The sequence below is a fragment of the Saccostrea cucullata genome, unplaced genomic scaffold (genome assembly GCF_032062105.1).
Source record: "Saccostrea cucullata isolate Sc308-1 unplaced genomic scaffold, CSIRO_AGI_Scuc_v1 ctg2080, whole genome shotgun sequence".
In the NCBI taxonomy this organism is placed as follows: domain Eukaryota; kingdom Metazoa; phylum Mollusca; class Bivalvia; order Ostreida; family Ostreidae; genus Saccostrea; species Saccostrea cuccullata.
The window spans coordinates 123,123-150,000 of NW_026919379.1; the positions used below are offsets into that span (position 1 = coordinate 123,123).

General features: G+C 35.3%; 2 protein-coding genes and 1 long non-coding RNA gene across 4 annotated transcripts in view; all 3 read right to left on the reverse strand.

The window, feature by feature from the left end:
• The window catches only part of LOC134230319 (Fanconi anemia group A protein-like), a 146,177-nt gene extending 121,298 nt beyond the window's left edge, over positions 1 to 24,879 (reverse strand). The window contains exons 1-6 of the mRNA XM_062712088.1: positions 24,744 to 24,879; positions 20,758 to 20,850; positions 15,455 to 15,528; positions 14,470 to 14,558; positions 2,245 to 2,315; positions 1,754 to 1,787 (exon numbers count right to left, since the gene is read on the reverse strand). Of these exons, the coding sequence (XP_062568072.1) occupies positions 1,754 to 1,787; positions 2,245 to 2,315; positions 14,470 to 14,558; positions 15,455 to 15,528; positions 20,758 to 20,850; positions 24,744 to 24,779 (397 nt within the window). The 5' untranslated portion in view covers positions 24,780 to 24,879. The remainder of the gene's footprint in view (positions 1 to 1,753; positions 1,788 to 2,244; positions 2,316 to 14,469; positions 14,559 to 15,454; positions 15,529 to 20,757; positions 20,851 to 24,743) is intronic.
• LOC134230303 (uncharacterized) lies at positions 5,866 to 11,952 on the reverse strand. 2 transcript variants are annotated; one of them, XR_009984323.1, is made up of 4 exons: positions 11,585 to 11,952; positions 11,252 to 11,380; positions 6,712 to 6,906; positions 5,866 to 6,579 (listed from the first exon to the last, which is right to left on the reverse strand). It is a non-coding gene; the product is annotated as an uncharacterized LOC134230303 (long non-coding RNA). The 2 variants fall into 2 exon arrangements; XR_009984322.1 differs by lacking the exon at positions 11,252 to 11,380 and having other exon boundaries at positions 5,869 to 6,579; positions 11,585 to 11,949.
• LOC134230309 (uncharacterized) lies at positions 16,825 to 19,180 on the reverse strand. Its single transcript, XM_062712082.1, has 2 exons — positions 18,542 to 19,180; positions 16,825 to 17,094 (listed from the first exon to the last, which is right to left on the reverse strand). Exons 1-2 carry the CDS (start codon positions 18,627 to 18,629, stop codon positions 16,862 to 16,864), a joined length of 321 nt encoding a protein of 106 aa, XP_062568066.1. The 5' UTR covers positions 18,630 to 19,180; the 3' UTR covers positions 16,825 to 16,861.
• Positions 24,880 to 26,878: the final 1,999 nt, after the last annotated feature.

Consider the following 26,878-nt stretch of genomic DNA (forward strand, 5'->3'; position numbering starts at 1 on the left):
ATCTTAGTGTAGTCTACTTGTCTGCCAAGTTATACTGAAATCGGACCAAATCTGTAGGAGGAGTAGCATTTTGAAAGAATTTCAAAGAAATTTCTATTTTTAGTAACCATGTCAACACCGTTCATCGAAATCAAAAACCGATGCACAGAATTATGTATCTTAGTGTAGTCTACTTGTGTGCCAAGTAATATTGGAATTGGACCAAAACTAGGAGGAGTAGCATATTGAAAGAATTTCAAAGAAATTTCTATTTTTAGTAACCACGGCAACACCGTTCATCGAAATCAAAAACCGATGCACAGAATTATGTATCTTAGTGTAGTCTACTTTTGTGCCAAGTTATATTGAAATCAGACCAAAACTGTAGGATGAGTAGCATTTTGAAAGAATTTCACAGAAATTTCTATTTTTAGTAACCACGGCAACACCGTTCATCAAAATCAAAAACCGATGCACAAAATTATGTATCTTAGTGTAGTCTATTTGTGTGCCAAGTTATATTGAAATCAGACCAAAACTGTAGGAGGAGTAGCATTTTGAAAAATTGTTTACAGACAGACACAGACAGACAGACAGACAGACAGACGGACGGACGACGGACGCATTACTATCACATAAGCTCTTCTGGTCTCTGACCAGTAGAGCTAAAAATGAAACTAAACAAAACACACTTGCAAATGAAAGTGAAACTGTACTAATATTTTATTAGTTCACGCCAAATGCATTCGTAAACTGGTTCGGGGAACCAGGTTATTTTTTTCTACAAAAATGTGTACTAATTATGAGTGCAGAGTATCTTGTCATGTAGTTTCGACAAAAAACATCATTTTGGTTTCAAAAATAGACATTTCATTTAAACATTAGTAATCTGCACCTAGAAACATACCCACGCTTCGGGATGTTCAGTCTCGTGCTGTATTGGTAAGCAAAGTTGTCCATGTGATCGAGGAAATTCGGGAATATGTGACTAGCGACTGTCCCTCGGAAAGACGTATAACCACAATATCAACACTCAAAGATAGTAATGACAAAGCTAAATAAATGTACTTTCATAAATAGCATACGTACCCATGTTTGCTCTGTTTAACTGTTTATTCAAAACCAGAGTTAACATGATGACAAAATGCTAGAAAAGCAAAATTTGAGGATTTTTTAAATGAATTTTGGTTATCCAACTTTTCCCAAAATGACAATAATTTTCCCAATTTGAATGGCCCCGGCCCCAGTCCCAAAAAGTGGTGTGAGAGCCCTGAACCTTCTCCAAAAACATTAACCTGGTCATTCCTTTGCTGAAATTTCAGCATCTGAAACTGTGACTAGTACAATGAAACACAATAGGAACAACTTCCATGCATGTCTAATCAATATAGGACATAGAAGTACTTAAAAGGAAAACTGCTCCAAAAAACTTAACCTTAACCCGGGACGCCGACACCGACGCCGAGGGTATTACATAAGCTCCCCCAACTTCATTGAGGTGAGCTAAAAATCAGAAATGTTCAGTAATCAAATTATTTTGATGTTTCATCAAGATTTCAAATGGATACACATAATTATGAGCCAAATCGTAGTTACTGAAATCAGATCAAAGCTATTCTATTTTAAGTAACCATGGCACCTATGATTTATTGATTGTAAGTTGTTTAACTTCCCTCTGAAGAATGTTTCACTCCTATGGAAATGGTTCCCCTAATTTTTTTTTTTTGCATTAATCTTATTTGGTCCTTGACAATTAGAGCTAAAGTATACTTACTCTTGTAGAATAAATCCAAGATATGCTTGGAAATCTGAAATGAAAATATACTAGAAATTAAGCTATATAAAAAATAATTTCATTGTGTATCTAATGCAGGGCAACTTTACCATCCCAAAATTTTGTCTTGGAAGAAAATGTTTATATTTATTTCCCTACAATCATATTATATTCCAGCTCTGGATCATCAATGTGCATGTACTACTAAAACAACAACATGTGTTTGTGAAACACTATGCCCCTGATGGTAACACAATTCTGGAGTGGGATGTAGACTGAAGTGGTATATACCTCAGGGCTAGGGCTAGGTTAAAGTTGAAAAGAGACAGAAAAACAGATAGACAGACAGGACACAAACAATATACCCCCAATATTTCGATCCAGGGGCATAAAAATTTTTAACCAAAAGTCTCTCAATGAAACCGATAGTAATTAACAAGACCATGCATGTATAGCTCTAACAAATCTTCTGGGATTGTAATTCGGTTTACCTTTCTAATTCTCCCGGCATCTTTGTCTCTCTGAGTAGCCTGGGAATTTCTGATCACCAGAGATAAAATTTCTGTCAATACAAAACATTATTTTATGGAACCCTGCAGTCTCTGATGAGAATCTCTGTCTTCATACAGTAAAACTTGGCTGAAGCAAAGTCCCTCGGACTTGTTTTTTTTTTTCAATTATGACTACTGTATATTTTCAACAAGAGGCCCATGGGCCACATCGCTCACCTGAGAAGCTTTGTCCATTCTGTTCTTTACCAGATTTCCTCCTTGTAATACATAATGCATCCCCACCCTACCCCACTGATCATAATTTAGACATTTTGAAATCTACACTACCCCAGGATCCTTCCATGTGCACATAAGTTTCAGCTTTTCTGGCCCAGTGGTTCTTGAGAAGATTTTCAAAGATTTTTCCTATATATTCCTATGTAAAACTTTGATTCCCCATTGTGGCCCTGCCCTTCCCCCAGGGGTCATGATTTGAACAATTTAGAATCTAAACTACCCCAGGATGCTTCCACATAAGTTTCAGCTTTTCTGGCCTAGTGGTTCTTGAGAAGAAGATTTTCAACGATTTTTCCTACATATTCCTATGTAAAATTTTGATTCCCCATTGTGGCCCCGCCCTTCCCCTGGGGGTCACGATTTGAACAATTTAGAATCTACACTATACCAGGATGCTTCCACATAAGTTTCAGCTTTTCTGGCCCAGTGGTTTTTGAGAAGATTTTCAAAGATTTTTCCTATATATTTCTATGTAAAACTTTGATTCCCCATTGTGGCCCTGCCCATCCCCCGGGGGTCATGATTTGAACAATTTAGAATCTACACTTTACCAGGATGCTTCCATATAAGTTTCAGCTTTTCTGACCCAGTGGTTCTTGAGAAGAAGATTTTTTAATGACCCCATCCTATTTTTGTCCGTTCTTGATTATCTCCCCTTGTGAGGGGACTTGGCCCTTTATTTTAAGAATTTAAATTCCCCTTCACCCAAGGATGCTTTGTACCAAGTTTGGTCAAAATAGGCCCAGTGGTTCTTGAGAAGAAGTCGAAAATGTGAAAAGTTTACAGACTGACAGACGGACAGACAGCTATACAGTTGAGAGGTACATTGTGCATTTTACGGAAGGTGCGGGGTTATCATTTTGCTTTGTGGGGTTATTAATAGTAGAGTGGTGACTTGAGAGGTTTCATTAGGAATTCAAACAAATGGTATATTGTGGGGTTAAAGGTCTATATTTGTGGGGTTAAAGATCTATGTTTGTGGGGTTAAAGATCTATGTTTGTGGGGTTAAAAATTAATTATTTAATATCAAGTCAACTTCACAGGCAACTAATTATAAGTACTTAAAATTGTTACTGTTTATCAGAAGAACTTAGAACGGAATAGAAATAACATTTTTCAACAACTGCATAGCAGTAACAATGCAAAAAAATGTTTTTATTTGAGGATAGCTGTTGCATCAAAGTAAATTAACCCATCATGTTTTCACTGAAGATGATAGACAAGAATATCCCAGAAGTGTTAAACAAACAACCCCACTATGCTATATAGATATAACAGACAACACTAACCCCATAAATTATAAGACAAACAACCCCAGTATGTACTCTTAAAAAGATAATAGACAACACTAACCCCATTAAGCGTTTGGACAGCAACCCCACTATGTACTCTCATAAAGATAATAGACAACACTAACCCATAAAGTGTTTGGACAGCAACCCCACTATGTACTCTCATAAAGATAATAAACAACACTAACCCCATAAAGTGTTTGGACAGCAACCCCACTATGTACTCTCATAAAGATAATAGACAACACTAACCCCATAAAGTGTTTGGTCAGCAATCCCACTATGTACTGTTATAAAGATAATAGACAACACTAACCCCATAAAGTGTTTGGACAGCAACCCCACTATGTACTGTTATAAAGATAATAGACAACACTAACCCCATAAAGTGTTTGGACAGCAACCCCACTATGTACTCTCATAAAAATAATAGACAACACTAACCCCATAAAGTGTTTGGACAGCAACCCCACTATGTACTCTCATAAAAATAACAGACAACACTAACCCCATAAAGTGTTTGGACAGCAACCCCACTATGTACTCTCATAAAGATAATAGACAACACTAACCCCATAAAGTGTTTGGACAGCAACCCCACTATGTACTCTCATAAAGATAATAGACAACACTAACCCCATTAAGCGTTTGGACAGCAACCCCACTATGTACTCTCATAAAGATAATAGACAACACTAACCCCATAAAGTGTTAGGACAACAACCCCACTAAGTACTCTTATAAAGATAATAGACAACACTAACCCCATAAAGTGTTTGGACAGCAACCCCACAATGTACTCTCATAAAGATAACAGACAACATTAACCCCATAAAGTGTTTGGATAGCAACCCCACTATGTACTCTCATAAAGATAGTAGGCAACACTAACCCCATAAAGTGTTAGGACAACAACCCCACTATGTACTCTCATAAAGATAATAGACAACACTAACCCCATAACGTGTAACAACCCCATTATGTTCTTATATAGATAAAAGATAACATTTACCCCACAAAGTGTTAGACAAGAACCACAATATGTTCTGATAGAAAATATCAGACATCTGAGTAACCTCAGAGTGTTAAACAAACAACCCGCTGTGTTCTCATGTAACAGATACCAGTAACCATATGAATTTAAGTGTTTGAAAACCCCAAGTATGTTCGAATATCAAAAACTCTACCAGGGACTGGTAATAAAAGAACAAGTACCCCCACTATGTTCAATCGCAACTTCTCGAGCCTTTCTGACTAGCTGACAAACGACCTCGAATGTATTAGTTAGACGCCATGGCAACAACCCCCCCTTTCATGATCTTCGAAATAAATGCATGAAGACCTTTTATCTGTGGAATATGGAGTTTAACTTTATTCAATGCTATGATATTACATAAAATATACTATAAAAGGGACTTCTTAATTCCTCTATCCTATATTTGAAAAAAAACAAGAAAAGCAAAACCTTTAACATCAGGTGATGTTAATACATTCGAGGTTGTTTTTCCAAACTCTGACGGAAAGACCCTGAGTGAGATGATGCGATTGCCAGTACGTCATATCCTTTTTTTTTACTATTAAAAATACCAAACAATACTCATAATACTTTTTCCTATTTTGATAACATACTCGAAAATTTGTTTTAAATATTTTTCAAACTATTTTAAATTGGATAATCTCTTTATATTTACTGCTTATTTCTAATGATAATTTTTCCTTTGAATCTGCTGGTGCATGAATTTGAAGTGTACATTATGCATCAAAAGCATACATAATTTCATTGTAAATTAATAATAATAAATAAAAGAGATGATCCCGATTTTTTAAAAAAAATTTAATCAAACTTTTCAGTTACTCGACAAGTTGAATACAGATAAGAAACATGTCAATAATTGTAGAACACAGAAAAAAAACCCTCAAAATTTGAGACAATCTTCATAGATGTAAAAAAAAAACAAGTATATAGTGAGTTGTCAAATAACTCCAAAACTTGCATGTTATTGCTACTTATTTTAAACAAAATATATTAATTAAAATGAAGTTTTAAGAAAAAAAGTTTAGTCTAATATCTCATCATTTTGCATTTTAAAATTGATCTTAAAACAAAAATAACGATGTACATCCTTTTGGAAAATATACTCAAACTTAGAGCTGCACCCCCACTCCCATCCCCTAAAATAAAATGAAAAAAAACCAACATGCAATTGATTTATAATTTTCAAAAAATTAAAATCAAACAACGTAAATGTACATTTCAGTTTAATAATTATTTCTCACATTTAAAATGAGATCGCTAATTAAAAAAGACGAAAACTATGACTGTTAATGTATAGAAATTCGCATGCCGAATGCAATGTTCATAAAAGATCCTTTTGTCTTAAAGCTGAACACTACTCATAAACATAAGTAATCAGAGATTACATAGCTCAATTCAAAAAATGATTACTTCAAGTTGACACGGTCTCACATTTAACTAATAATCAAGAAGTTAATTTAAGGTTTGCAGTAACTTGAGAATAGACATCCAAATACTTGAAACTAGTTGCACATCAAGAAAATGTAATTCAAATCCACGACCCATGTAAATGTTATCTTTTTAGATTAACTTTCAAAAATCGATTCATCTTCTTTTTCTGAAAAGTAAGTCAGGTCCTGAATGTCGCCGTTTGGAGAAGGCAATGGCAAAAATGAATCGGGATTGTGCTTGTTCTTCTGAAAAGTCTTTAACTCATACTTCATGTATACCTGTCAAAAAAAAAACAACAGTAAAATATATTTCTAAATGATAATGTTGAATTTTTTTACAGGTTATGTTTTAATTTATTGTAAAATAATATTGTTGTCTTGATTTTATGGGCACTTATAACATGTACTAACCATCGATCTGGATGTCTTTAATAGTTGCTTTCCTTAAATTTGTGAACTATATTCAGATCACAAATTGTGTGTTCAAGTCATAGGTTTGTTCTTTCAACTTTATGAATGTCCGACGCCTGCTGGTGTTGCTGCAACAATAGAGTGGCCTAGATCATCAAAGTTCCACTGATGTTCACTTTCAGTGGTATCTGAACTCTACAAAGGAATACAGAAGCAAATGTTTATTTATAACACACACAAAAATTCCGAGTTACTAATTAAAATTCATCGAAATTTATTTATAGCATAGTTGTCATGTACTGTGAACTACTTTCTTATATTGGTAAAAGGTGAAAAAGTACAGTCAAACTTGTTATATTGAAGTAAAAGGTGCCATCCTTAAAAAAGTACAGTCAAAAAACTGGATTTTTTTTTGTTCAAAAAAAAATTTTTTTCTTTACGTATCCATTTTCCATTTTTATCTGATTGATATTTTTGACTGTTTTTAAAAAAGAACTGATGTGTTCTGATATATGAGCAATAAAAGATTGAATTCATTAAGAATGCTTTAATTTTCTTGTTTGACTAGTAAGGTGAAATATAAGACATAGTTAATACCTCTATGTAATCTAAATTTATTTCTGACTTTTTGTCTAAAAAAAAAAATAAGCCTACCTACCTACCCACACCTAAAATGACAAGGCGCGTTACCGCAAAAAACAAAATTTTTAAGGATGGCCTTATTCCAGTTTGCCAAAGAAGTAGCCAGTCGGTCAATAAATAAACAGCAATAACCACTACAGTTGATTTAATTAAACATGTCAATTTCACAAAACCTTTGTATGTGTGTATATATATATTAATCCATGCTTATTTAAAAAATATCAAATTAAAGAATTCCAAATTTTTAAGGTTTTGTGCATGTTCAGTGGCGTAGCTACCATGTATGCTTGTATGCTCGAGCATGCACATCATTTTGAAAAAAAAGATAATGAGACTCTATGACTTGACTCCTTCTCAGTCATGTACAAATTAAATTATAACTGTAGTATCAAAAGTTATGTTTCTTCTAATTTTCTTTACATGTACACTTGCGTAGTTTTACTACTTAAAAAAAAATAAAGTCACTGACACTAGTACTGTAAGTTAGAAAACCATTATGGCAGCTACCGTAAAAAATTGGGCATTTCATTTTCTCAAATGAAATTAAGTTTAAGGGTTGAATTTACAAAAATATTTATTTTATAAGATGAATTAATAAGTAGATTGTTCTGAGCCACTTTAATTTTATTTATTACCTTATGTAATATTCTTTTTTTTCGTAATTTTTGCGGATAAAAAACATCGCCGAAAATTTTTATACTAGCCAATCTACGATAGCATGTCCTGTATTACTTAAAAATTAAGTCTTTTTTTTTTTTTTAAATCGTCTCTCTACAATTATAATTGCTCCTTGGGTTTATTTATAATGGTAAAACGTTGTCAAGATATGTATTTTCTTCACTTTCTTTTATGATTTTATGAGTGTTTAAATCGTCAGAATCCAGGAGCTTCCGGGGGCTTCGCCCCCTGGGCCCCCACCAGGGCTTTGCCCTGGACCCACTCGGGGCCTCAGGGCGGCCCCCAGACCCTTGCAAATTGGAGCATGCACTTCATTTTCAGCCTAGCTACGCCACTGTTGTTTCTGTTCCTACAAAACAGTTAAACTTCATACATTCATAAGTGTTCAGAGTTCCCGAAACGCACCGGTCCACTAGGGATCCCCGTAAACTTTGAATGGGACCGGTAAAATCTTAATTTTATCGGTCAAAATGTCTGATGGTTTTTTTTTTACAGACTGTATAACGTTTACATATAATCTTAACAAAATCATTTAATTCAATTGTCCTGACAATAAACAAATGCAAAACTAAAGGAATGAAAAAGAAAACGTCAGGGGCGCGCCTGATCTTGTTTAAATAAAATGTGTAAAATTGTCTACTATAAAAAGCTACATATTAAAATAATAATTTCCATAAGTCTGGGAGGAAAAACAGTTTTAAAAACACTGTCAAACAAATATTTTCCCTCTGATAAATATATGCACTCTGTAGTTCTGACAGTAAAAAAATGTGACAATCTACTTTCGTTTTGAAGGACGAATTTGCAGGGTTGCAAGAGTTGCCTGCTATTTCTGCTTGATTACAGACAATTTGTTACCATTTATTATTTTCTCTATAATTTAATCTATTAGCATGATAATATTATACCAACTTCTGGATTTTTTAAATGTATTTGATAGCATTTAAAATACATGCGCGTTTTTCCCCTTTTCTAAAAATAGCGGACTGACTTGAATGTAGTAAAACGACAACAAATTCACTTAAATCATCATTTTCATGATAAATTTGCATATCTTTATATCATTAGTACATATTTTTAACTGTGTGGAGGTTATATAATAAATTTTAACTAGTCAGAAATATCGGACGTTTTCCAGGCTTTTTAAAACGAGTTTGATATTTTACGTAATATTTTTCCTGGCACATAAAATACCAAAATCCTAAATCCAAAAGAAAAAAGCCTGGAAAACAACATATATTTCCCACTAATTCCAAACAATCAACCAAGAGTTGTCATGTTGCAGATTTTATTTTAAAAAAAATTTTTAAAAATCTGTCAGAAAGGACATAATAATTTTATACGATGAATTAAGCGTTGGTCATCACACGCCGTCGGCGACGTCAAATCCTGCATACACAGGCCTTATAGAAAATATTTTAATCATTTTTTTTTTAAATCTGCATTTGCCATCTTTTTATTTACACATATTATTTATTATATCGACACAATTTCCAATCCTATAATATGTTAAATTTACATACAAAAAATTAATGTCAGGTAAATTTTACAACTGTCCGGTGAATTTTGAATATTTACAAGACAATTGTCCGACATATTTTTGACTAGTTTCGGGAACTCAGAGTGTTCTTTTGTTACATTCAAATATATGATAATTGAATTACAGTATCATTCAAGAAGAAATACATGTGCCTTACTACTATCTATTTTTTTAATAAGAAAAAATACACAAGCTTTAATTAAAAGACAGTTTAATGGTGAATTAAAAGTATGAAAATTTATTTTAGTAAGTGTCAATAAAATCCATTTAAAAACTTCACTATCATATGTTCAGGTAATGATCAGCAGTGTACCCCCCCCCCCCCCCCTTCAATTAATCCTCGATCAACTAGTTTGCTGAAGCTTTTAGAGTCTGGTAAATTTTTAATATTATTTTTATAAAGCTGTCAGAATTTCTATCTAACATGCAGACACACCCAAAAAATTATTCAATTGACCAAAGATTTGTATTTACCCAGTTTAAAATCATTCTACACAACACAGGTGTCAAGTGCAGTAGAGCGTAACTAATCCCTATCGATCGTCTCCTGATAGTGAAATTCACGAGATAATCATGCTATACAAAACATTTGTTTTGACAAAAATTGCAATTAGAGCTTCTACACGGAATCAAAATCTAACAGGTGTGAAAATACTGATAGCCCTGTATTAGCTAAGTCACATACTCTCACTGTAAATATTCAAAGTAATGATGAATTAATATTGTAAATTACAAAATGTAGCTTTAAGCTTGAATTTCTTTAAGTTTAGCTATGGAAAAACTATTATTTGTGATTTAATTCTTTTAAATTTTCAATCGTCGATCTTGAAAAATAAGTACAAATTGATCTTACATGACAATTATATTTTTTCCATTAACACAAACAGAGTTATATAATTTTATATACGTATCTAAAGGTAATTTGTTTAATTTCTTTAATAGGTGAATTTTATTATCGGGCACATAATTACACAAGCGAATGTGAAAAAAATGTGACATAATGGGTATTTTAACAACTGATTAAAATGTCCTGCACTCATTTATAAACATTGATTGTCATTTATCAAATTGATATACCACTAAATTTTACAACCTAATTATACAACCCCATGTTGATTCCTACAAAGCCTACTTGCTGTGAAAATTTATTGCAGTGACATTGTTAATTCCATTTTTCCATTCTGATTTTCTCTCTATAGATTAAGGTACGATTACAAGTACATGTAAACAAATGTGTGAAGAGTAGATAAATACTTGGTACGTATCTAGAATGAATTCAGAGAGAGAGAGAGAGAGAGAGAGAGAGAGAGAGAGAGAGAGCAATTATACTACGAAACAGGAGGATAAAATTAAAGCCAAAAATATTCAATTTGAAAAAATTTAAACACGGAAGATTTAAAAATTAATCGGGAGGGGCGGAACAGGCGTGAAAAATCCAGAGATTTTGTCTCCCGTCGGAAGAATCACATGTATTTATGTTATGAGATATCTGCATGTATTTACCATAGATATAGAGAAAATTCGAATTAAGAAAAAACACGATCGTTTTTTGAAGTAAATAAGCCAAGTAGTACTCAAATACGGATTAAATTATGGAGATTTATTGACAGTTGGAGCATGTTATATGGAAAATTTAAATGGTTTGGATTTTTATAGCAAAAAACGAGTGAAAATACGTACCAGGTGTGCTTTGCACGTATTGCATGTGTATAAATAATATTATCTTTTTTTACTGGCCAACGGGGCGACCTTCATGCAGAAAACCACTAGCCCGACCCCCGGGTATCGGTCGATTTTCATTGCAGACCTCTGATTAAAAAAAGAACTATCAGTGCATTCATTATAATTTTTTTCACAAAAGCCCGTTTTCAATAGGTATGTGTTTATGTGGACTACAGATGTCCTTTCCTTGACTTTAAATAAAATCTACAACTGCATAATGTACGTATGAAGCATGTCAAACAATTTACAAAGCTTTTTTTCAATGTGGTGCAACAAAATAGTAAGACTTACTGCATTTGCTTTTTGTGTTTCCGAATTTCCTCACTGCTAATACAAAGTGTCCAAACACAGCTACTTCCGTAATCTGCGCATGCGCAGTTAGTTTTAAATATATGCGCATGTTCAGGTATTCGGAACTCCTCGATTCAATTACCGAACTCCTCTAAACAGCAGATTTCTGAATGTCTGAGCGTTTTGGGCTAAGGACATGTCCAAAATTTGGACAAAGTCTTTGTGAGGTTAAATCTAATTTTAGGTTTTTCGACCTCATAGAGTAATTTTGAACGTAATTAGACCTCTTCATTATGGGGTTAACCCCACAGTACCCAAAAAACCCCACACTGCTGGAAAATACGTTAATTTTACCGCACAATGTACCTCTCGTAAGAACAGACAGACGGACGGACGGACGACGGACAAAATGTGATCAGAAAAGCTCACTTGATCCTTCGGCTCAGGTGAGCTAATGACATTCTACATAAAATTCAAAGACAAAAACTAGTTTTTTTCCACAAGAGAAATACATTGTGTGCAAATACGTAGTATAGAGTGATATTTGTACAAGAGTTCAGCGGTCTCACATAAGGTAAATTACAGTGTATAAATACAGGTGACTCTCGATGGCTCGAACTCCAACCTCTCGAAGTTCTCCATCTCTCGAAGTGAACCTCCGGTCCCGTTTTTTTCCCTCTCTATAAATAAGCAAATTTACTCCTGATCTCTCGAACTTCTATCTCTAGAAGTTCTCTATCTCCTAAACCATGACATGGGTCTCGTTACACGTCATTGTTTTTCACTCTCTATCTCTCGAAGTTTAGATTGACTTACCTGGATATCAGTAAATGCCTGGGGCTGGCATGGAGGTGTTAACTGTGTGTTTACATAGATGACACTAAACCTGTCGGTTGTCATTGTGTTGATATAATGAATTGGTTATAATTGGTAAATTATAAACGAATTGCTTCTCAACTTATTTTGACTTGAACCAAGACGATAATTTTTAGAAAATAATTTGAAAACATATGTGTCAAAAAGTTCTTATAGACTATGAACTTTTAGTTCAGTGTACATAATCCCAGTATGGCAAACAAGGATTGAACATGTTGAATACTGATTACGAGAAATCTGACGAACACTGGTAAAGGACCTGATCAAGCTGCGGAACAGCCAAACCGACAATTGCTATTTAGGTTTCATGTACCCTAATCATGAAATAACAAGAGGCCCATGGGCCACATCGCTCACCTGAGTACTGTAGCTTAGAAAAAGTAGAAATTGGTTTATTATTGAAAAGTTAAAATCCAAAAGTAATCCCATGATCAATCATGGATTTGCTATTCTTCAAAGAATTTTCCCATATATTTCTATGTAAAACTTTGGTCGGCCATTTTGGCCCCGCCCTACCCCCGGGGGTCATGATTTGGACAAATTTGAATCTACACTACCTGAGCATGCTTCCATATAAATATTATGAATTATGGCTTCGTCATTCTTGAGAAGAATATTTTTAAAGAATTTTCCTATATATTTCTATGTAAAACTTTGGTCGGCCATTTTGGCCCCGCCCTACCCCCGGGGGTCATGATTTGAACAAACTTGAATCTTCACTACCTGAGGATGCTTCCATATGAATTTGATGAATTATGGCTCTGTCATTCTTGAGAAGAAGATTTTTAAAGAATTTTCCTATATATTTCTATGTAAAACTTTGGTCGGCCATTTTGGCCCCGCCCTACCCCCGGGGGTCATGATTTGAACAAACTTGAATCTTCACTACCTGAGGATGCTTCCATATGAATTTGATGAATTATGGCTCTGTCATTCTTGAGAAGAAGATTTTAAAAGAATTTTCCTATATATTTCTATGTAAAACTTTGGTCGGCCATTTTGGCCCCGCCCTACCCCCGGGGGTCATGATTTGAACAAACTTGAATCTACACTACCTGAGGATGTTACCCCATAAGTTTCATCTTTCCTGGCACAGTGGTTCTTGAGAAGAAGATTTTTAAAGAATTTTCCAATATATTTCTATGTAAAAATTTGGTCGGCCATTTTGGCCCCGCCCTACCCCCGGGGGTCATGATTTGAACAAACTTGAATCTTCACTACCTGAGGATGTTACCCCATAAGTTTCAACTTTCCTGGCACAGTGGTTCTTGAGAAGAAGATTTTTAGAACATGGCACCAAATTTTCATTAATTCCCAATTATCTCCCCTTGAATGAGGGTGTGGCCCTTCATTTGAACAAACTTGAATCCCCTTCACCCAAGGATGCTTTGTGGCAAGTTTGGTTGAAATTGGCCCAGTGGTTCTTGAGAAGAAGTCGAAAATGTGAAGAGTTTACAGACAGACGGACAGACAGACGGACAGCTGGACAGACGGACGGACGCCGGACAAAATGTGATCAGAAAAGCTTACTTGAGCCTTCGGCTCAGGTGAGCTAAAAACAAATAAATATTGAACCTTTAGGAAATCAATTTATTTATTCAAAATACGATAATTGTCGTTAATATAAGTAAATTACATGGAAAATACGATTGGAAACAAACTTTGTTTACAAATACTTCCGGTATATACAACATTGATGAACGGAAATGAAATTTCCGGATTTTATTTACTTCCTATCTCTCGAACCCCCCGATCTCTCGAACATTTCTTGCGGTCCCTTGAACTTCAAGAGATCTCGAGTCACCTGTATTTTATAAAATAGGATTGGGCAAAAGGCTCAGTCTATTTTACAAACACACGTTTTTTACTTACATTTTACAACATGAAGGTCTCACAAAGTTGGAGATAGACTGTTTTTAATTGATATATGAAGAGCTAAAGATTCTGATAACTATATAATAGATGTACAAGCACAAATATAGCAAGTTTAGTATGAATTAGACCCTTACCTAAATACCATGGTTCATCACTACAAGTAGACAGGTCTGATATTAACTCACTGGAAAAGGCTTCAACAAAATCTGGTGAAGAATATTTACTGAAATAATAAACATGAAAATATAGGCATTGCACATCTCAGTCAATGTTAATTAACCAAACAAATTATCTCAAATTCTTTTCATTCGAGTTCTATTTAAGCAATATGTAAGGGATATTCTTAAACAATGTTTATTCTACTTTGTTTCCAAACCTCGATGACCATTATGGCAGAAGAGGAATCTAAGCACACTGATCGACCCACCCCACATGGTCAATAGGAATCAACTCCTCCTGAGTTTATGTCCCAAAAAATCTCTGACAACAAGCATATTTATGATTTGATAAATCAGTACATATGTACCTAACTACCTATGTGATTTAATTAAGAAATTAGGTATCATTTTAAATTATCTATCAGGATATAAATTCTGGTTGGTCTCAAGATTAAATTACATAAGGCCCGAAGGTCTTTATGATGAATTTGATCTCGTACCAACCCATATTTATAGCCCGATAGATGTTTTAAAAATGATACCTTATTACTTATATTTACATTTGTGACTTATTCATACTTCATATTTGCCTGAGTGTGACTTTTAACGTGTGAAATGCATTATTTTTCAAACCCAACGGCATGTTCGTAATCCACTGAACGCCCGTCGACCCTTTATGACTTCACTGAGAAATTAGGTCGAAAGTTTATCCATACGCAAATCTATTACCTCTTGACCCCGTACCAGTATTTATACAGTTATAGATACGCATTGCTTTCAGTAGTGTTATATAAAGGAAAACATTTGCAAATGTAAATATTTATAAATAACATTCAATAATGATTTGCTTTTAATTTGTTTTGGGTTGCTCTTATTTTCTTATTTTCAGTTATCTTTTAACTAACACTACTTCCAGACTGCTTGTTCTAATACAGACTTTACTGGACCAAGTTTTACTTACAAAGATAAGTATGTGTCTAAAGCCATTACTTCTTCTTTGTGAAGTACCCATACAACAAAAATAGGTAGCCTCCTCTGTAAACAAGCATTAAAGTTAACAAGAATTAATCTTACACCACTGTAACAAATAAAGGTTTATATGTCATAATGCTCACCTTGGTAACTTCCTTAATCAACTTTATAAAATATTGATAAGTAGATAATTATATTGTCTATCTAGTTACTTTTCAAATCCAAGTATATTTAGTCTTGATATCAAGTTTACATATTGCAGTTCTCTAGTTCTTGAATAAGTCAAAAAATTTCTATGTACAGCTTCGTTTACTTCTTATGGTGCCATCCTTGCCCAGCAAGTCAAGATTTGAACAAATTTTCACCTACATATACAATACAGAGGTAAACGTACATACAGATGAACAAGAAAATGAAACAAGAGGTCCATGGGCCTTATAGGTCACCTGAGTATATGTATCATGTATATGTAACAACTTTCCAGCAACTGAACTTGGTCGGTGTTATATAGAGAATAATACATACCCTCTTCCATATCACACCCTGTATCAGCCCGAGACCCCAATATCAGCCAGAGGGCCGAAGGCCCTCTGGCTGATATTGGTCGAGGGCTGATACAGGGTGTGATATGGAAAAGGGTATGTATTATTCTATTTATTACATACTTAGTAATAACACACAAAACACTTAACTTTTATTGAACAAATACACTTTGATAACCATTGACTGAATGAACAATTTTATCACACATATTTATACAGTTACTAATGTAACAAGGTCAATGTTTCATACCGATCACTGATGACATATAGACATTATGGGAGCCAGTGGTAGAGATGAACAATCAGAGGATGGAATCAAAGTTTCAGTTGCTTGTTGTTCTGGATATACATTTTCAGATAAACTTGAATAATTAGTGAGAATTGAGGACATATGTTTCTGCTGATCACTGGAGGCAGTGCTGTAATTATTTATCGAGTTAACATTCTTATGACCGGACAACTGCTGAATCAAGGTTGGGGGAACACCTGCATGAACAAGGGAACTAATGGCCGTTTTCCTAGCACTATGATTTACTTTTCTTCCTTGAATTCCACCAGCTTCACACATCACCTTAACAATATTTCCAATCGTGTTTTTTCCCTTAGGTCGATAAATAAACCAAGCTATCTCTTGATTTCCTGAAATGCCTATGTAGAATGGTGACTCAGGCTTTTCCATTGGCTCAGGTCTCCTGTTCGCAAACTCTTTGTAAGCTAACACAGGGCATCTGGGATTACCTGCATGATATAAGATACATAGTACTTATATAAAAATTTAGCACAATACATTCTTTTAAACATGAGTTCCAGGATATTTATGCTTAGCTATGTGTACATTTTTTTTTTCTTTAAAATCAATGTGTACCTCTGTCCTCAAACATTTTCGGAGCAAAATTCCTGGTGTCACTCGTTATCCCAGTTCTTGTCTTAGTTGCTCTTTCTGCGTATTCTAAGTACTCTTCTCCTGTTGAAGTCACTTTCATTGTCACATCACCCCTACTCAGGTTGACATGTTCAATCCTACTGCGCATTCCGAAATGCATTGTATTATTTAGATACAACACATTCATCAGAGACTTTGGATCTCCTAAAAATATTTTTAAACATTGGTAATCAGAGATTACAGAGCTCACCTCAACGAATGTTGTCTTTCAGTAAGGCAAAGTCACACAATTAACCCAAAAAAGTGTACATCCAAAAATGTAAAATTTATGCAATTTTGATTTGATACTTTAGAATAGGCCTATATAAAAACTTCAAACTAGTTCTACAACGTAATTGAAATCCAGCATCTGAAGCAAGTTTAAGAGTTTTCACCCCTTAATGCATCATTTGTGCAGGTTTATAATTGGTTTATATCAACCTTATAGTTTCTTGGTAATAAACCTGCACCAATAACTTATACCAGGTCCATTTTCTGGAAAATCTATGTCGAGTTCAGCATCTGAACATTAGTGTGCGTCCTAAGATATATTATCCATGCAAGTTTGCTCAACATAGAGCTCAAAGTTATTTGGAAATGAAACATGAATAAAAAAAACCTTTTCACTAATCCTGAAAATGTAGGTCAGATTCAGCATCTGAAGCCAGCCTGGTAGAATGCACCCTTAGATGTATAATCCATTCAAGTTTAGTTATTAAAGAGCTCAAAGTTACTTGGAAATGAATCCTGCACCAAAAACTTTAACCTGTTCACTCAACCGGAAAATGTAGGTCAGATTCAGCATCCGAAGCAAGTCTGGTAGTATGCATCCTAAGATGTATCATCCATGCAAGTTTGGTCATTAAAGGGCTCATACTTATCTTTGATATAAAAACTGCACCAAAAACTTGAACCTGTTCACTCAAGTGGAAAATGTAGGTCAGATTCAGCATCCAAAGCAAGTCTGGTAGTATCCATCCTTAGATGTACCATGCAAGTTTGGTCACTATAGTGCTCATAGTTACTTGGAAGGGAGACCTGCACCAAAAGAATTAACCTATTCACTCATGTGGAAAATGTAGGTCAGATTCAGCATCCGAAGCAAGCCTGGCAGTGTGCATCCTTATATGTATCATCCATGCAAGTTTGGTCTACATAGGGCTTATAGTTACTCAAATATGAGACCTACACCAAAAACTGCACCAAAAATGTTAACCTGCTCCAAAAACATTAACCTGGTCATTCCTTGGCTGAAACTGCAGCATCTGAAACTTTCACTGGTACAGTGAAACACACTAGAAACATCTTCCATGCATGTCTAATCAATATAGGACATAGAAGTACTTAAAAAGAAAACTGCTCCAAAAAACTTAACCTTAACCCGGGACGCCGACGCCGAGGGTATTACATAAGCTCCCCCAACTTCGTTGAGGTGAGCTAAAAATGAACTATTTAAGACAGAAAACACACAGATATGTACAGTATATATTGACAAAATTTTATGTTCCGCAAATGACAATCTAAAAAAATCCCTCCTTTTGATATTTATATTTTGTTTAAATTGTAAATTTGAAGAACTAAATATTCTTAGTATTAATAAATTATAACTTACTGGTACCCAGAAGATTCTTTTGGTATAGAATATCAATTTCTTCAGGAGTAAGGGCCTCAGCTCTTTTCTCACGGTTTCCTTTGCCCATGGTTCTTAGTAGCTTTCTTTTCGAGGCGAGAACATCACGAGTTTAAATTCTTTATCATTTATAATGTTTATTTTCAAATTTCTGTCTGAAAAGTAGCGATTAACACTTCCTTGTATTGATTTTTAGAGTGTCTGGTTCAAATTCCTCACCATTCGTTTTCTTCGCATTCATGAAAAATCTAGCTAGATGTAAATCGAGTTCTCCGACCGGGATTTCCTCTGGTTTTCTCAACTCTTTGTTCATTGTTAAGTAATTTGTAAATTTTCTTAGGTCCGAATCAGTTTTTCTCGTTGTGTTAACATTTTTCAGTTCCTTCACAAAGTCAAAGGTAGACTTTTCATCATCCAGCGTGTCGGTCACAGTGTCACTGTCGAGCGTAGTAACTGCTGGCTCGAGGTTTTCATCTTGGCCTAATGGCATTGAATCTAATAAACCGCAAGAATCTTCACATACATCAGTGGTGTTCAAACCACACAAGTATTCCAATTCACTCAGACTGCTTCCAAGAGCTTCAAAGGTTTTTTCATTAAGAAGTTTCTGTTTTTCGTCCATGATCGTCTGCCATATGACATATGGAGTTCCGGATTGAGAGTGAAAATATCCGTATCAGCCCTACAAATCCATATCAGCACTGCAGAATCCATATCAGCCCCCGAGGGCTGATACGGCTAATGTAATTTTAACTGTATCGCATATGCAAAAAACCTGTATTTATTACTAAGTATGTAATAAAAACAAATAACCATGAAATTCACAATTTTGAAAGAGGCACCATTGTTTATCATAATTATACACTTGGCATGTTTACTTTGGTTACTTAATACCCAGAGGTAGATCAGAGAAAGAGAAAACGCCTTTTCACATTATAATCACCAGTTGTGCACCCCTCTCCACAGAAACCACTGATTCTGGGGCCAAATATTTCAAAACTTTGGAAATTTCATCTTAAATTTTATCACAAATCTCAAAGAGGCATCCTTCCTCCTCATAACTATGTACATAGTTCATTGGTTTAATACCCAGGCGCAGAAAAGATTTTCAAAAAATTTATGCATTTTCACTATATAATCTTTACAGCCCCACCCTAGCACTAGAACCCCTGAGCCTGGGGCCATGAAATTCATAGTTTTGGAAGAGGCAGCCTTATTCAATATAACTATGGACTTGGTTAGTTTATTTAATGCCCATGAGCAGAGAAGAAGAATTTCAAAGAATTTATGCATTTTCATTATATAATCTATGTAGCCCCACCCTAGCACTAGAACCCCTGACCCTGGCGCCATGAAATTCACAATTTTGAAAGAGGCAGCCTTATTCAACATAACTATGGACTTGGTTAGTTTTTTTAATGCCCATGAGCAGAGAAGAAGATATTTCAAAGAATTAATACATTTTCACTATATAATTTATATAGCCCAGCCCTATCACCAGAACCCCTGACCCTGGGGTCATGAAATTCATAATTTTAGAAGAGGCAGCCATATTTAACTGAACTATGCACTTGGTTAGGTTATTTAATGCCCAGAAGCAGAAAAGAAGAAATTCAAAGAAATAATGCATTTTCACTATATAATCTATTTAGCCCCACCCTAGCACTAGAACCCCTGACTCTGGGGCCATGAATTTCACAATTTTGGTAGAGGACTTATTGCTGATTACAATCATACCAACAGTTTGAATGCTTGATGTCCAGGAGTTAAGAAGATTTTTAAAGATTGCACTAATTTTAGTGGTTTTTGCCCCATCCCCCAAGCCCCAGGGGGGCAGGGACCATGAAATTCACAATTTTTGTTCCCCTTTACCCATAGATGCTATATGCCCAAGTTGGTTGAAATTGATTCAGCGGTTTCAGAGAAGAAGCTGATGCCCCATCCCCCAAGCCCCAGGGGGGCAGGGACCATGAAATTCACAATTTTTGTTCCCCTTTACCCATAGATGCTATATGCCAAAGTTGGTTGAAATTGATTCAGCGGTTTCAGAGAAGAAGCTGAAAATGTTTAAATGTTAACACACGATGGACGCAATGGACGAAAACAGATAGCAATAGGTCACCTGAGTTTACTCAGGTGACATAATAATGAAAGATTTTATTTTTTTTAATCAAAAGTTAACCTTAAAATACACTTACCTCATTACAAAACAGGTTCAGTAGTCTTGGTCTATTGACAGTGTGTCTGTCTATCATTTCACGAACCATTCTGACCAGACAAGTCAGCTTACCCTATTATAAATATATTAACATCACAAAGACATGAAAGTATTGACTTTTTTATTCCAAATATTGCAAGGAAATAAACTCAACTGTATTGGAAATGCTGATATTAATAACAAGAGGCCCATGGGCCACATCGCTCACCTGAGAAGCCTTGACCATTCTGTTCTTTACCCGATTTCCCCCTTGTTATACATAATGCATCCCCACCCTACCCCACTGATAATAATTTAGACATTTTGAAATCTATACTACCCCATGCTCCTTCCATGGGCACATATATTCAGCTTTTTTTGCCCAGTGTTTCCTGAGAAGATTTTCAAAGATTTTTCCTATATATTTCTATGTAAAACTTTAATTCCCTATAATGGCCCCGCCCTTCCCCCGGGGGTCATGATTCCTACAATTTAGAATTTACACTACCCCAGAATGCTTCCACATAAGCTTCACTTTTTCTGGCCCAGTGGTTCTTGAGAAGAAGATTTTCAAAGATTTTTTCTATATATTTCTATATAAAACTTTGATTTCCCATTGTGGCCCCGCCCTTCCCCCGGGGGTCATGGTGTGAACAATTTAGAATCTACATTATACCAGGATGCTTCCACATAAGTTTCAGCTTTTCTGGCCCAGTGGTTCATGAGAAGAAGATTTTCAAAGATTTTTCCTATATATTTCTATGTAAAACTTTGATACCCCATTGTGGCCCCGCCCTTCCCCCGGGGGTCATGATTTGAACAATTTAGAATCTACACTATATCAGGATGCTTCCACATAAGTTTCAGCTTTTCTTGCCCAGTGGTTCTTGAGAAGAAGATTTTCAAAGATTTTTCCTATATATTTCTATGTAAAACTTTGATTCCCCATTGTGGCCCCACCCTTCCCCTGGGGGTCATGATTTGAACAATTTAGAATCTACATTATACCAGGATGCTTCCACATAAGTTTCAGCTTTTCTGGCCCAGTGGTTCTTGAGAAGAAGATTTTCAAAGATTTTTCCTATATATTTCTATACAAGAGGCCCAAGGGCCTTGAATCGCTCTTCTGATAAATTGTACAATCTATCACTTCTATTTGAAGCCTCTAACCTTAAGTATCCTAAGACCCAAGTTGCATCAAATGACAAAGTTTGATGATTTTTAGCCAATAATGACTGAAAATATTTTTAATAATAAAGCTATAAAAAACCATAAGTACATCACAGTGACCTATATTAAGATTGAAATTTTCTGAGGACTCAAGATGCATTAATAAACAAAGATTGAAGATTCTAAGCCAATAAGTATTTGAGATATTTAAAAGTAGGTCACCATGACCTACCTTTTTGTCTACATTCTTTGAAAACCCAAGATACATCAACTGACAAAGTTTGATGATTCTAAGCCAAACAGTACCTGAGATATTTAAAAGTAGGTCACCATGACCTACTTTCTGATTGACATTCTCTAAAAACCAAAGATGTATCAACAAACAAAGTTTAGTGATTCTAAACCAGTTATTACCAGAGCTACTTGAATAAAGCCATAAAATGTCAAAAGTAGGTCACAGTGACCTACTTTTTTGACATCATTCTCCGAAAACCCAAGATGCATCAACTTACAAAATTTGATGATTCTAAGCCAATAAGTACCGTAGATACTTAAATAAAGCCATAAAATGTCAAAAGTAGGTCACCATGACCTACTTTTTGGTCATCACTCTCCGAAAACCCAAGATGCATCAACTCACAAAGTTTGATGATTCTAAGCCAATAAATACCTAAGATACTAAAATATAGCCATAAGAAGTCGAAAGTAGGTCACAGTGACCTACTTTTTGGACATCATTCTCCGAAAACCCAAGATGCATCAACTTACAAAGTTTGATGATTCTAAGCCAATAAGTACCATAATTACTTAAATAAAGCCATAAAATGTCAAAAGTAGGTCACCGTGACCTACTTTTTGTTTGTTACTCTCCGAAAACCCAAGATGCATCAACTCACAAAGTTTGATGATTCTAAGCCAATAAATACCTAAGATACCAAAATATAGCCATAAAATGTTGAAACTAGGTCATCATGACCTATATTTTGGTCAACATTTTTCAGAGTCACAAGATGCATCTGCTGACCAAGTTTGATGATCCTAGGTCTGAAGGTAATCGAATATGCCTTTTAAATAATTCGAAAACAAATGCCTGTAAAATTCAAAAAGTAGGTCACAGTGACCTACTTTTTCATAAATATGTTTTAAAGTCCCAAGATGCATCAATTAACAAGATTTGATGATTCTAAACCTCTCAGTGTCTGAAATAATTGGATTAAATGTTTTAAGAAGAATTAGTCATAAAGTTCAAAAAGTAGGTCACGGTGACCTACTTTTAAGCTGACGTTGTTCAAGGACCCAAGATGCATCAACTGACAAAGTTTGATGATCATAGGCCTTAAAGTGCCCGAAATATGCCTTCAAATCAATTTGAAAACAAATGCTCACAAAATTTAAAAAGTAGGTCACCGTGACCTACTTTTGAGTTAACATGATGTGAAGTCCTGAGATGCATCAACTTACAAGATTTGATGATCCTAGTCCTAATAGTAAGCAAAATATAAACATTTTTATTATTTGTAAATTTAGGTCAACTTTGAAGTGACCTTGAGACCACGCCCTTTGCCAGAGGGTCATGCCTTGAACAATTTTTAATCTTCAACATATCCTGATCCTTGTATGTAAGTTTGGTGAAAATCTGCCAGGTGGTTCTGGAGAAGAAGATTTTTTAGCAACCAGTACTTTTGGTTTTGTTTTCCTGATTATCTCCCCTTGTTTAAGGGTCTCAACCCTTTTTTTAGTATAAATGGTAGCCCTTGGGCCAAGGATACCCTGTGACAAATTTGACAATAATTGGCCAAGGGGTTCGTAAGTTATGGCCCATAATCTAAAAAGTTAACGCACACCGCACACCGCACGACGCACACCGCACAAATGGCCATAGCATTAGCTCTTTGAGCCTTTGGCTCAGAAGAGCTAATAAAACTTTGATACCCAATTGTGGCCCCGCCCTTCCCCCGGGGGTCATGATGTGAACAATTTAGAATCTACACTATACCACGATGCTTCCACATAAGTTTCAGCTTTTCTGGCCCAGTGGTTCTTGAGAAGAAGATTTTCAAAGATTTTTCCTATATATTTCTATGTAAAATTTTGTTACCCCATTGTGGCCCCGCCCTTCCCCCGGTGGTCATGATTTGAACAATTTAGAATCTACACTATATCAGGATGCTTCCACATAAGTTTCAGCTTTTCTTGCCCAGTGGTTCTTGAGAAGATTTTCAAAGATTTTTCTTATATATTTCTATATAAAACTTTGATTCCCCATTGTGGCCCCGCCCTTCCCCCGGGGGTCATGATGTGAACAATTTAGAATTTACACTATACCAGGATGCTTCCACATAAGTTTCAGCTTTACTGGCCCAGTGGTTCTTGAGAAGAAGATTTTTTAATGACCCCACCCTGTTTTTGTCTTTCCTTGATTATCTCCCCTTGCGAGGGGATATGTCCCTTCATTTTAACAATTTAAATTCCCCTTCACCCAAGGATGCTTTGTAGCAAGTTTGGTCAAAATTGGCCCAGTGGTTCTTGAGAAGAAGTCGAAAATGTGAAAAGTTTACAGACGGACAGACAGACAGACAGACGGACAGCTAGATGGACAGACGGACGGACGGACGGACGACGGACAAAATGTGATCAGAAAAGCTCACTTGAGCCTTCGGCTCAGGTGAGCTAATAAGAAGTACAAACTATTATACAATGAAACATCAAGTTACAACAGAATTAAGCATGCTCTGTGTTTTAACATTGTTTATCTACCTTGCAAAAACAAAAAAACACATTTGAAAACTTTCAATGACAAAAAACTAGACCCCCTACTTTTAGCTCTTCATTGAGACTCGATTTTCTCGGCATCTTGCCGAGGCTCAGAATCGAGTTGACACAAGTCTCCAAAGTACTCAAGGCATTAACTTCTGACTGGCTCGTGGAGGAGACACATGACTCCAACACACCTTAAACAGAAAGGAGGAGTAATGGTAAATTTATTGATTAAACAGGCATCAAACATTATGAATAGTGCAAATAATTTTACCACAACACTCATTAAAATTGCCTCGTCCCTCACAAACTTAACAGCTTTTAATTGTTGCTTGCAGCAACTCTGAATCAAAGAAGTGGCTATGTTTTCCAAACTTTAATCTAATAATGCTAATTAGCACATTTACTTGGAAATTAAAAGCTTAATCTACTTAGAACCCTTACTTGGATATTAAAATGGCTGACAAAAGACTCATTATATTTATGATACTGTCACTGCTAAGTATATATACTTTGATTCCAAAAGTGGCCCCACCTTAGGCCAGGAGGGACAATGGCTTGAAGTTGAAATTGCATCAGAAATAGGTCAATAAAGGTAACAATTGGCAATAAAGGTCAAGGACAGATACTATTCAAACAAGAGGCCCATGGGCCACATCGCTCACCTGAGCACTGTGGCTAGGAATAAAATAGAAATTGGTTTATTATTGAAAAGTTTAAATCCAAAAGTAAACCTTTGACCAGTTATGGTTTTACTATTCTTGAGAAGATGATTTTTCAAGAATTTTCCTACATATTTCTATGTAAAACTTTGGTCGGCCATTATGGCCCCGCACTACCCCCGGGGGTCATGATTTGAACAAACTTGAATCTACACTACCTGAGGATGCTTTCATATAAATATGATCAATTATGGTTTTGTTATTCTTGAGAACATTTTTAAAGAATTTTCCTATATATTTCTATGTAATATTTTGGTCGGCCATTGTGGCCCCGCCCTACCCCCAGGGGTAATGATTTGAACAAACTTGAATCTACACTACCTGAGGATGCTTTCATACAATATGATCAATTATGGCTTTGTCATTCTTGAGAAGAAGATTTTTAAAGAATTTTCATATATATTTCTATGTAAAACTTTGGTCGGCCATTGTGGCCCCGCCCTACCCCCGGGGGTCATGATTTGAACAAATTTGAATCTACACTACCTGAGGATGCTTCCATATAAATATGATCAATTATGGCTTTGTTATTCTTGAGAAGAAGATTTTTAAAGAATTTTCCTATATATATCTAAGTAAAATTTTGGTCGGCCATTGTGGCCCCGCCCTACCCCCGGGGGTCATGATTTGAACAAACTTGAATCTACACTACCTGAGGATGTTTCCCCATAAGTTTCATCTTTCCTGGCACAGTGGTTCTTGAGAAGAAGATTTTTAAAACGTACCACCAAATTTTCATTAATTCCTAATTATCTCCCCTTGAATGAGGGCGTGGCCCTTCATTTGAACAAACTTGAATCCCCTTCACCCAAGGATGCTTTGTGTCAAGTTTGGTTGAAATTGGCCCAGCGGTCCTTGAGAAGAAGTTGAAAATGTGAAAAGTTTACAGACAAACAGACAGACAGACGGACAATGGACAAAATGTGATCAGAAAAGCTCACTTGAAACTTCGGCTCAGGTGAGCTTAAAAAAGTGATTTTCTGACAAGCATACGTAAGCTTTTAAATTTGTTTATTTGATATGAAGGCATTAAAATCTTGAAATACATGTAGTACATTGATAATAAATTTGTTTTCATTTATTTGTGCACGTCACTTCTCTCCCCCGGATATAACGCCACCCCTGTTATAATGCCAAAATGACCAAGGTACAAATGTTGGCGTTATAACGGGGGGTCACTGTATTTTGTTCCATGCATAGTGCTTATCATGCTTATGTTTGCAAGATGTTGCAGAAAAAGCAGTCTTTTGCTGAAGATCTGATTACAACATTTGATGTTATGTAAAATGACAAACTTCCTGCTTTTTATGTACCATGAAGTACTTTCAATGGGCTAAATAGACATGGCTTTAGGAAATATCAAGTTATTAAAGATTCACAAACTTGACAATGAAGTGAAATCAGCTCGACAAACAAAATAAAATTTGACTCATGTTCAAGTACTTTGATGCACCTTTGCTGCCTTCTACTTAT